The 12158-nt window shown below is 48.4% G+C and overlaps 1 protein-coding gene across 1 annotated transcript; it reads right to left on the reverse strand.

Annotated features, from left to right (window-relative positions):
• Positions 1-536: 536 nt before the first annotated feature.
• On the reverse strand, positions 537-11914 carry QTRT1 (queuine tRNA-ribosyltransferase catalytic subunit 1). The gene is made up of 10 exons (XM_059919824.1): positions 11643-11914; positions 11331-11399; positions 10781-10919; positions 4791-4869; positions 4535-4650; positions 1488-1626; positions 1179-1254; positions 968-1077; positions 793-880; positions 537-700 (listed from the first exon to the last, which is right to left on the reverse strand). The coding sequence occupies exons 1-10, from the start codon at positions 11883-11885 to the stop codon at positions 548-550; spliced, it is 1212 nt and encodes a 403-aa protein (XP_059775807.1). The 5' UTR covers positions 11886-11914; the 3' UTR covers positions 537-547.
• Positions 11915-12158: the final 244 nt, after the last annotated feature.

The following is a 12158-nucleotide window of genomic DNA, read 5'->3' on the forward strand; positions in this document are numbered from 1 at the left end:
CAGTTTCCTCATCTGTAAAATGGGGAACCATAACGTTGCAAGAATTAAATACACTTGACGACCATTTAGAACAGTGCCAGGCACAGTACAAGCACCTTCTAGATGACACATATTATCATCACTGTGTTTACTGACAACTAGATTAAGCCACATGTCTGAAGAGTCAAGGTCAAGAACCAGAGCTTTGGAGCCCAGCTGCTTCTTCCTTGATGGTGACCTTGGCAAGTGACTTCCCCCTCTCTGGACCTGTTTCCCCACCCCCAGGATGGCTGGTGGGCCTGAGCCACAGGAAAGGAATGCAGCTCCCACTCTGGGCACTTCCTACATGCTCAGTTTCCAGATACCAACTGCTGCTATGGTTACTTGTTATTATTATCAATTGGGGGTGGGGGGGACATGGGCCCCAGTGACACTCAGACCAGGAAGGGGACCTAGACAGGCCACCTCCCCAAGAAGACACAGACACACTCTATGTTATAATAAAAATAAAATTAAAAAATCCTTCAATATCTCCCATCCCCTCCCTCCCTCCCTCCCCCAAGCGGGCTCAACCCAGTGTGATTCCCACAGAGGCCAGGGCTTCAGTGGCCCAGGAGGGACAGAGGGTGGGGTCCCCATACATGGTGCCCATAAAGTCCCTCACGAAGTCGGGGAAGCGCTTCTCCACAATGCTGGCGCGCACAGCGCTCATCAGCCGCAGCTGCAGTGGGGAGGGGGGGGGTCAGCAATCAGCCACCAGCATAGGGGAGACCCCCATCCCCCTTGCCTCACCCCTCCCAGCTACAGGCCCACCTGATAGGCGATGTTGTGGACAGTGAGGTGGTGCAGGGCCGCGGTGTTGTCGCTATGGAGCAGTGTGTGCAGGAAGGCCCGGCTGTGCCTGGGGACGGAAGGAGGGGGCTCAGCAGTGCCGGGTCCTTCCCCCCTCCCTGCCCTCCCCCTGCCCCCAGGCTCCGTCCTCCCCTACTTCTGGCAGGTGGGACAGGCACACTCTGGGTCTATGGGGCGGAAGTCTTTCTCATACTGTTTCTTCTTCAGCTGCAGGTTCCCCGTGGGCACCAGGGCAGAGCCAAAGCGCTGGGGGTGGACAGGGGGAGGGGAAGGTGGGTCAACCAGGTCTTCCCCCCGCCTTGGCCCCCGCAGTCCCTCTCCGGTCTTTCCCCTGCCAAGGGCCTCACCGCTGTCCGTGTGGGGAAGACGCAGTCAAACATGTCGCATCCGAGAGCCACGCAGACCACCAGATCAGTGGCGTAGCTGGGGGTGGGGCCGTGGGGGAGGGGAGCAGAGAACCTCGAGCCCTGGTCACATACCCAGGGCCCCCCTCCCCAAGACTGGCACCCTCAGAACCACCCCCAGCAGAGGGCCATGTCCTCCTCAGTTCCCTCCCAAGCAGGGCTGTGTCCTTCCCCCTCCCCGACCCCCAGAGGCAGGGTTTCCCAGGCATCCCCTCCCCGCAGGCGGGGCTGTCTCCCCTCTCCTCCACATACCCGACCCCCATCAGGTATCGGGGCTTGTCCTTAGGCAGCCTTGAGGTGCTCAGCGCCACCATCCTCCAGAACTGGCCCTTGCTCTCACCCCCGCTCAGGCCCCCGATGGCAAAGCCTGGCACGTCTCTCTTGATCATCTCTGGGGGTGCAGGGGCAAGGTCAGGGGTGATCAGAAAAAAGGAAATAGGCCTCAGTCTCCTCCTCTTCTTCCTCCTCACCCTCAGGGCAGACCCTGCCCAGACCTCCACAGGCCATCAGGAAAAGAATGTGACAGAGAGCGAGAGAGAGAGTATGTGTGCAGTGTGTGTGTGTCTGGGGGCTGCTGGTGATCTCAGCTACCGTTTATAGAATGCCTGCTGCATGTCAGGGCCTCTTCTTCAATCCTCAGGAGAGAGGCCCAGGGCCCACACTCCCTTAGCTGAAACCTAAGATGAAGCCAGATATGTTTCAGAATTTTCCAGATTTTAGAACAGTGAACATCCTACATGCTGAAGAACAGCCTGTCATCAAACGCTGTTAACATTTTGACAGCAAAATGTGTAAAGAGTCCTAACAAACTGGGGTCAGTAAGTCTGGTCTTGCCACCAAATGAATTGCAAATTCTTGTGTGTTTTGGATATTAGAAGTGGGCAGGGGAATTCCCTGGAGGTCCAGTGGTTAGGGATCTGCACTTCCACTGCAGGGGGTGCAGGTTCAATTCCTGGTCAGGGAGCTAAGATCCCACATGCCTCGCAGTAAGACCAAAAAAAGAAAAAAAAAAGAAGTGGGCAATTAGGCTCCAGAATTGCAGGGCAGGGGCTGCAGATCTGCACTGTGGTTGAGGCATGGAGAGCTTAAACCACTGGCCCCAGGCCACATATGCCAGAGGTTGGATTCGAACCCGGGTCTAGCCTCAAAACCAAGACTTATCTCTGGCCCCAGCTGCCCAGTTCAACTAGGGGGGAGGCCACAGCACTGACAAAGCAGGCCTGGTCTGGGGCTGGGTTTTGAAGCCGGAGTGAGCAGCAGAACCAACTGGGGATGAGTTGTTCGAATGCAGCTTCCCAGGTCCGCCCTGGCCCCAGACTCCGACCCAGTCGCAGGGAGAGCCCGGGGGGTTCTGGTGCGGGCGAGCCTTAGAGCACCGGGAAGCACCACCGGCACAGTGCTTGTCAAACTGCAGGTGGCCGAGAAATGAATTTGATTTGATGGGACGAGATCAGGGCTGTTGCTGTTGTTTTTTTTTTTAAATGAGAGAGAACAGAAAATATTGTATCAAAGAGTATCTCGTTTACAATGGTAAATGCTTCAGGAAGCCTTGGTTTCCGCTCTCATATATGTGCACACATCCGGAGCCATGACATGAAACGTACTTCTGACTGTGGGTCTCCATTAAAAAGACTTACTGGATCAGGGGTGGGGACGGGGACTGGGGGGTGGTGGGCAGTTTGAGGACAAAAGGAATTACAACAGGACAGTCTTCACAACAGCATACACTGATGCCAGGTGCAGGCGGGACACCTTGAACAAATTTTCCCATTTATTCCTCACTTCGATCCCATGACATTGGGAGTATGTTCCCATTTTACAGAGGAAGAAAGTGAGGCTCAGAGAGGCCAAGCCACTAGCCCAAGAATGCATAGCCGTGAGGCAACAGATCAGGGGGTTGGATCCAGCTGCATGGACTCCAGAACCCAGAGTCTTGCCCGTGACACCTCACTGCCTTTGAGCCCCCATCTCTGCCTCCACTTTGTCTCCATGGCCATGGTCTTGGTTCAGGCCTCACTGTCACCCTCCCCCTGGGCAACTACTCCAGCTTCCTCTATGGGCCTTATGCTTCCTATCTCACTGGGATTTTTCTCCCACTCTCCCACTCAACAGCCTTCCATGGCTCCCCAGTACCTCGGTGTGCTGTCCCAGGGCCTCCACCATCAGCACAATGCCTTGGGCCCAACCCCTTGCTCCTGACTGCATGTCTCACTCCCCAGGGATGGAGCAGCTCTATGTATCTGTTAATGCTGTAGGTTCCAGAGCCCAAGGTCTGGGTTCAAATCCCAGCTCTGCAACATGCACACTGTGTGGCTGGGCGTAAGTAACTTAACAGCTCTGTGCCTCAGTTTCCCCTCCTGTAACCTTGGGAACCTGGTAGTTTCCACCTTACAGGATCTTTATGAAACCTCAATGGGTCAGTCCATGACCAGCGTTTGGCATAGTGCCTGGTGAACACCCGAAAATTGATAGCTATTGGAATTTTTATTCTCCAAACACACTCTGCTCCATGCTGCCTGAGGGGCTTTGCTTCAGCTGTTCCTTCCACCTAGAGTGCTCTTTTGTCCATTAATAGCCACTCTTGGACTTCCCTGGTGGCGGAGTGGTTAAGAATCTGTCTGCCAATGCAGGAGACACAGGTTTGATCCCTGGTCCAGGAAGATCCCACATGCCGCGGAGCAACTGAGCCCGTGCCGCACAACTACTGAGCCTGCACTCTAGAGCCCACAAGTCATAACTACTGAACCCACGTGCCCCAACTACTGAGCGCACATGCTGCAACTACTGAAGCCCATGTGCCTAGAGCCTGTGCTCTGAAACAAGAGAAGCCACCGCAATGAGAAGCCCATGCACTGCAACAAAAAGTAGCCCCTGCACGCCACAACTAGAGAAAAGCCTGCACGCAGCAATGAAGACCCAATGCAGCCAAAAAATAAATAAAATTTTAAAAAGAGAGAAAAAATAATAAAAGTAGGAGTTGCAATATTAACATCAGAAAAAAATAAAATTCAAAGCAACCCACATCAAAAAAAACAAGGAAACTATTTTTAAAAATAAAAAACAAAAACACATAATAATCACTCTTGGGAACTCCCTGGCGGTCCAGTGGTTAGGACTCCACACTCACTGCGGAGGGCCTGGGTTCAGTCCCTGGTTGGGGAACTAAGATCCTACAAGCTGCAGCGCGGACAAAAACAAAAACAAAAAAAACCCCAACTCTCTCAGCATCATCGCATGCCAGGCCCATGTGGGGCTCTCTGCAATGGAAAAGCCCTGGTCCTGTTGGCACATGGCTTTACCTTTGAGGCAGGTGGCCCGGAGATCCGCATCCAGCCCACCCTGGATGATGGCGAAGAGGTTCTGTTTGTCCGGCTGCTGATGGGCTGCAATGCACCGGTCCAGCCAGCGGATTGATCTGAAAGAGGACCCTGGTTGTAAGCCATAGGGACTTGGTGAGGGGTAGGGAGACAAGGCTGCAGGACCAGGATTCTCTCCCTCTCCCCCTCCCGACACACACACACACACACACACACACACACACACACACACACACACCTGTACATGGCCTCTTCCACACGTGGCCCCATCATAGTGCTGCTGACCACATCATCCAGCTGCATGATGATGTCTGAGCCTGGAGAGTGAGACAGGAACACAGTCACTGGGAAAGCCCCCACGTTGAGGACAAGCTGGACCCCAGAAGTCCCTCTCCAGGTCTTGCTGACTCCCATTTAACCCCCAATCTGCTTATACAGCAACCAGAGGAAGCTTTTCAAAATGCACATCTGATCTTCCCACCCCACCCCCAGCTAAAACCCTGCCCTGGCATGTAGAATAAAATCCCATCTCAGGGATTCCCTGGTGGTCCAGTGGTTAGGACTCAGCGCTTTCACTGCCGAGGGCCCAGGTTCAATCCCTGGTCGGAGAACTGAAACCTCACAACCTGTGCGGTGCAGCCAAAAAAAAAAAAAAAAAAAAAAATCCCACCTCTGCAAATTTACCCTTCAAGAACAAAATGATGTGTGTAACAAGTGATTCTTCATAGTGTGTTGGGTAATAGCAAGATGGGAGTCCAAGTGTCACAGGGGTCTAGTTAAGTAAACCATGGTCCAGGCCTTAATGGAAGGTTCTTTCCCACAATTCCAAAATCCAGAAAATTCTCAAAATCATAGGATTTTTCTTATGCTTATGGTATCCTCATTTGGCAGCAAAACCTGAGACAGTTGTCATCTTTTTAAAAACCTCATTTACTGTGAAGGTTCATAAGTGTTAATGCAATAAAAGTGAAGTGTAGGGACTTCCCTGGCAGTCCAGTGGTTAAGACTCTGCACTTCCACTGCAGGGGGTACGGGTTTGATCCCTGGTCAGGGAACTAAGATCCGGCATGCTGCACGGTGCAGCCAAAAAAAAGAAAAAACAAATGGTTAAGATGGTAAATTTTATGTTATGTGTATTTTAACACAATTTTTTTTTATTGAAAAAAAGAAGTGAAGTGTAATACCACAGGGTACTGCCCCAGACCCAATTGAGGTACTGTATAATAAATGGTACGTACCCTTTACTATCTTTCTAAAATGTGGGGATTCTGAATTCTGACACCTATCTGGCCCCAAGAATTTCAGATTAGAGACTGTGGACTTATAGGTTAGAAATCACAAGGAAATATTGCCAAGATGTATCATTATAGGAAAAAAGCACAGTGTACCACACTAGCCAAAGATGGGGCGATTTGAGAAGCAATAAGGATTTTAACTGCAATGGATTGAAACGTATCGAATACATTTAAACCCATGAGTTCATGGTGATCCTAAAAAACTAAACATTAGTTTGTCATTGCTAGAAGATGCTACGTAATCAACCCATGAAAACTAGTAAATGAGGGAAAAGAATGAATCCCACTCTTCCTGTGTGAACTAAACTGCTTGGTCTCCCAGGAGTAGGTGAGAGATGTTTCTCTTTACAGAAGTAATCTGGCTAATAAATGAAGAAAGGATGACAGAATTGGAACATCACCGGTTTGCAATTCCTAATAATGGTTCCAGGGGAGGAGCATGACAGCTCACTGGGAGAGACAGGCAGACATCAGATGCCCCCTGATGGACAGACACACTGTGAAGACTTCTTGCCAAAAGGAAGAAGGACTTGAATCTGGCTCTAACCTCTAGATCCAAGTACCAACCTACAGGAAATCTAGAGGGTGGAGGAAAACTATTACACGACACCCAGGGGATGCAACCAGCAAAATTCAGGCCCAGTGAAACACTATAGGGCAAAGTAACCAGTTTCTTCAAGAAGCAAATTGCTGGGACTTCCCTGGTGGTCCAGTGGTTAAGAATCTGCCTTCCAATTCAGGGGACGTGGGTTCGATCCCTGGTCAGGGAACTAAGATCCCACATGCCGCGGGGCAACTAAGCCCATGCGCCACAACTACTGAGCCCACGCACCACAACTAGAGAGCCTGTGTGCTGCAACTACTAAGCCCGCATGCTCTGGAACCTGTGCACCACAACTATAGAGAAGCCCATGCACCTCAACGAAAGATCCCGCGTGCCACAACTAAGACCCGACACAGCCATAAATAAATAAATAAATAAATATTGTTTAAAAAAAGAAGCAAATTGCTGGGGCATCCCCTGGCAGTCCAATCGTTATGACTCTGGGCTTCCACTGCAGGGTGCATGGGTTCCATCCCTGGTCGGGGAACTAAGATCCCACAAGCTACGTGGCTCGGCCAAAAAAAAAAATTTTTAATGAAAAAGAAAAAGCAAAGAAAAAAAGAAAAAGAAGCAAATTGCTAAAAAAAAAAAAAAAAATGGAATTGGAAGGCGAAACTATATGATATGTAATATATATAATATATTAAAAGAGACTTAAGAGATCTTTCAAACAACTGCAGTACCTGCACGTTATTTGGATCCTGAAGTAAACACACTGTAAGAAAAACTGACATTTATGAAACGACTGGAACTTTGAACACTGGCCAGATATTTGATGATGTTAATGAATTATTGTTAATTGTTTTTAGGTGGGATGATAGTATTGTGATTATGTTTAAAAAAAAAAAAACTATGGGTCTTCCCTCGTGGCACAGTGGTTAAGAATCCGCCTGCCAATGCAGGGGACACGGGTCTGAGCCCTGGTCCAGGAAGATCCCACATGCCGCAGAGCAACTAAGCCCGTGCACCACAACTACTGAGCCTGCGCTCTAGCCCGCGAGCCACGACTACTAAAACCCGTGAGCCACAACTACTGAAGCCCGCGTGCCTAGAGCCCATGTTCCGCAACAAGAGAAGCCACTGCAATGAGAAGCCCGCACACTGCAATGAAGAGTAGCCCACGCTCGCCACAACTAGAGAAAGCCTGTGCGCAGCAACGAAGACCCAATGCAGCCAAAAATAATAAATAAATAAAATAAATTAATTTTTTTAAAAAACTATGTTTTGGAGATACAAATTAAAATACTTATAGGTGAAGTGGTAGGACGTCTGAGATTCGGTTTGATATAATACAGATGATCTACGGAGACTAAGAAGCTAGAAAAAGAAAACCAAAGCAAAATCAGCTAAAAATTTAAAAATAAACAAGATACATAAGATTGCAACTATCAAAAAATAAAATAAAATCAATGAAGCATATCTATTAACTAGTATGTTATTTAGCTATAAAAAGGAATAAAGTACTGATGCATGCTACAACATAGGTGAACCTGAAAAACATTATGTTATGTAAAAGAAGCCATTCACAAAGACCACCTATTGTATGATTTCATTTACATAAAATGTCTAGAATACACAAATCTATAGAGACAGAAAGTAGATTAGATAGGGCTGGAGGAGGGAGGAATAGGGAGTGATTGATAATGGGTACAAGATTTCTTTTGGGGGTGATAAAAGTGTTCTGAAATTAGATTGTGGTGATGGTTGTACAACTCTGTGAATACACTGAAAACCACTGAACTGTACATTTTATTTTTATTTATTTATTTATTTTTCATCTTTAAAAAAAATTTTTTTTTTATCTTTGGCCACACTGTGCAGCATGTGGGATCTTAGTTCCCCGACTAGGGATCAAACCTGTGCCCGCTGCATTGGGAGCATGGAGTCTTAACCACTGGACTGCCAGGGAAGTCCCAACCTGTACATTTTAAATGGGTGAATTGTCTGTATATCATATCTCAATAAAGCCATTAAAAAAAAAAAAAAAGAAGTCAACAAAACAGAAAACCAACAAATGAAGAAAATGAATAAGCCAGAAGTTGGTTTTTGGAAAAGATCAACAAACTCAAAATCAACAAACCCCTAACAGACATCAAGAAAGAAGAGATCACAAGTTTTTAACATCAGGAATGAAAAAGGAGACATCACTACAGACACTATAACATTAAGAGGTTAATAAGAGAATATTATGATCAACTTTATACCAAGAAAGTTGAAATAAAGTTCAAGGAATGGCCAAATTCCTTGAAAAATCCAACTTATCAAATCTGACCCAAAATGAAACACAAAATCTGAATAGCCAAATCAAAATGTCAAATAAATCGAATTCATCATTAAAAACCTTACCACAACAAAACTCCAGGCCCAGGGGGATTTACTGGACAATTCTATGAAACGTAACACCAATCTTAGGCAAATTCCAACAGAAAATAACATGGGAGAAGCAAAGTGGGCTGGGATACTAATGAAACATAATGGCTGTGACCTGGTGATTGTTGAAGCTGGGTGACAGGTCAATGGGGTTGTGTCTATTTTGGTATATACTTGAAATTTTCCAAAATTAATAAAAATGCAAGGTACAGAAGAATGTGCCATAAATAGCATGCTCTCATCACAGAAAAAATAAGAATAGATTTGAACTTGCTTGTATTTGCATAAACTCAGGAAGAATACATAAGAAACTAGAAACAGTGGTGACTTGTGAAAGAGATGGATAGAATATAGGCATGGGAAGAGCACTGTTTCCTGCACACATCTTTATATAGAAATACATACAAAATGTTTTCTTGTTCAATGTTTTTCTTTAAAGGACAAACCAAAACTCACAAGGTCCTGTAGGACCTGTCCCCAACACCTCCCTGTCCTCACCCTACACACACACACACACACACACACACACACACACACTCTCCCCCACTCGGCTCCAGCCATGCCAGTCTTGGTCCTGCTTCAGGTCCTTTGCACTGGCTGCTTCCTCTTTCCAGAACATACTTCCCCCCTTTGGACATCTAGTTTATTCCTCCTCATCCATAGGTTTTAGGCCCAGGGCAACATTCCCTGAGCCTACAGACTGAATCATGCCAAAAGTCCTATGTACTTGGCCTTCACAGTCAGGGTCCCAACCTTTTATCTATTTGTGCCTTTAAAACAATTTTTTTTTTTTTTTTTTTTTGGCTGCACCATGCGGCTTGCAGGATCTTAGTTCCCTGACCAGGGATCGAACCCGTGCCCCCTGCAGTGGAAGCACAGTGTCCTAGCCACTGGACCACCAGGGAATTCCCTAATAACTTATTTTAATAATAATATATAATTATTCAAAATGTTAAATGCACCCCAATTTTAAAAAATACAACAGGATATTTGGTGAAAAGTCTCTTGCCCACCAAGGGAAGGATTACAAAGAGGCACAAGTAACCCTTTAGGGGTGATGGACATGTTCACTTGATTGTGGTGAAGGTTTCATGGGTGTATACATGTGTCAAAACGTACCAGAGGGTACACTTTAAATATGTGCAGTTTATTGCATGTCAATTATATCCCAATTTTAAAAAAAGGAAAAGAATTTAAATGCTCCCTGTCTACCAGCTCTTCAGTTCCCTTCCCTCAGAGAACCTATACTACAGTTTCTTATTTTTCTTTCCTGAGATACCGTATGCAAATAAAAGCAAATCATGTGTTTGGGGTTTTTGTTTTTGTTTTTTCAATACAAATGGAAACATACCATGCACTCTACCCGCACTGTTTTTTGGGGGTTTTTTTTTCTCTTTTTTCCGCCTGTCTAATTAAGATGTTTTCACAAATGCCTGTCTCCCTTTTGGACTGTAAGTTCCACAGATGGTATAGCACCAGCACCCAGGCCCATTGCTATAAGCAGAAGCCACAGAATCTGTATATAGAGGGGTCTAAAAGCACCAGTCTGTTTGGAAGATGGGAAGTTTTGAACCTGTTTCCATAGCACTTTATGAGATTGAGAAATGTTAATTGTCCTTATCAAGGAATAGGGGATATTGATGGAGATGGGAGGGGTCCAAAGCCTCCCCGATACCTCCCTTGTTGCCCCCATTATTTCAACATATCTTTGCCCAGCTAATTTACTATCTAAGAGAAACAGTAGCAAGAAAGATAATACTAAAAGCTACTATTACATGTCAGGCATTGTGATAAGAGATTTACTGACATTACATCGTTATTTTTGTGAACTATCCCCTCAGCTGAGGCTCAGAGAGGGGGAGTGACTTGCCCAAAGCCAAGCAGCACGAAGGGAGCAGGCCCGCCTCACCTCCACCTCCGAAGGGCAGGGGAAGGGGCGGTTCCCCGGTATCCACTCACCCAGCGCGTTCTGGATCTCCACGGATCTCTCGGGGCTCAGAAGGGTCTCATCACCATCGTAAGGGGAGCGGAAGCGGACGCCCTCCTCCGTCACTTCGGACAGGGACACCAGGGACACCATCTGGAAGCCGCCGCTGTCCTGAGGGAAACCCCACCGCATCGCTGTCAAGAACGGGACTGGGGGGCTTCCCTGGTGGCGCAGTGGATGAGAATCTGCCTGCCAATGCGGGGGACACGGGTTCCAGCCCTGGTCTGGGAGGATCCCACATGCCACGGAGAGACTAGGCCCGTGAGCCACAGTTGCTGAGCCTGCGCGTCTGGAGCCTGTGCTCCGCAACAAGAGAGGCCACGATAGTGAGAGGCCAGCGCACCGCGATGAAGAGTGGCCCCCGCTTGCCGTAACTAGAGAAAGCCCTCGCACAGAAACGAAGACCCAACACAGCCATAAATAAATAAATAAATATTATTAAAAAAAAAAAAAAAAAGAACGGGACTGGGAATATCCACGCCCAAGGAGGGTTCTCGGATCCCGGCGCTGACCCCGCCTTACCGTCAGCAGATTGTGTGGCCAATTCATAAAGCCGTGGAGACCGCGGGCTTTCTGGATCAGCTCGGGGCCCTGGGTTGGGGGAAGAAGGGTCAGGCTAGGGGTGACAGCAACCCTTGGGGCTCATATTGGGGGCGACAGGGTTGGCCAACTTCCATCCTCGCTGGTCCCTCACGCCCAGCACAAGGCCTGAGCCACCCGGGACTCTCGATATGCGTTTTGTCGATAGAGTTTGGGAGGCGTGCCCGGGTCTAGGGAATCTCCTGGGCTCCCCCACGCTTCGCCGCCGCCCAGCCCGGGGCACAGCCCACCCACCGGCCTCAGACCCAAATGGTAGGTGTTGCCCAGGCAGATGCGGCAGCCCAGCGCGTCCAGTTGCTCGGCCGTGATGCCCTTCATGGTGGCCTGCGTGCCCACTGGCATGAACACTGGAGTAGCCACCGGCCCATGTGGCAGCCGCAGCTCCCCTGCCCGGGCCCTAGAGCGGCTACACTCGGCCACCAATCTCATGATGCGCGGAGCCGACTCCAGGGAAGTCGGGCTGGCGGCTGCCGCCATCTTGCCTGCCGGAACCACGTGGGCCGTGGAACACCCTGGGCGGCGCCATGTTGGCTGAGGTCACGTGGCGCGCGACGCGGGCCGAAGCTTGGGGAGAGCGTCAGATGAACCATGGAAACGGACGTCTGCGCGCTGTCTCTGCGCTGCGCCCAGTTAGTTCCCACAGGCAGCACACTGCTGCGAAGTATTAAAATTGTCTTGGTTTGCAGGCCCATTCCTGCCAATTCCTCGAAGTAAAAGCCTTTCTAAGCTATAATTTTATCTTCCATCAAA

Source organism: Balaenoptera ricei, chromosome 3 (assembly GCF_028023285.1).
Source record: "Balaenoptera ricei isolate mBalRic1 chromosome 3, mBalRic1.hap2, whole genome shotgun sequence".
In the NCBI taxonomy this organism is placed as follows: domain Eukaryota; kingdom Metazoa; phylum Chordata; class Mammalia; order Artiodactyla; family Balaenopteridae; genus Balaenoptera; species Balaenoptera ricei.

Coding starts and splice junctions, on each gene's coding strand:
- QTRT1 (XM_059919824.1), bottom strand. CDS start 11,885: ATGGCGGCAGCCGCCAGCCCGACTTCCCTGGAGTCGGCTCCGCGCATC. Junction 4,651..4,790: donor GTGGAAGAGGCCATGTACAG/GTGTGTGTGTGT, acceptor GTCCTCTTTCAG/ATCAATCCGCTGGCTGGACC. Junction 881..967: donor GCCTGTCCCACCTGCCAGAA/GTAGGGGAGGAC, acceptor TTCCGTCCCCAG/GCACAGCCGGGCCTTCCTGC.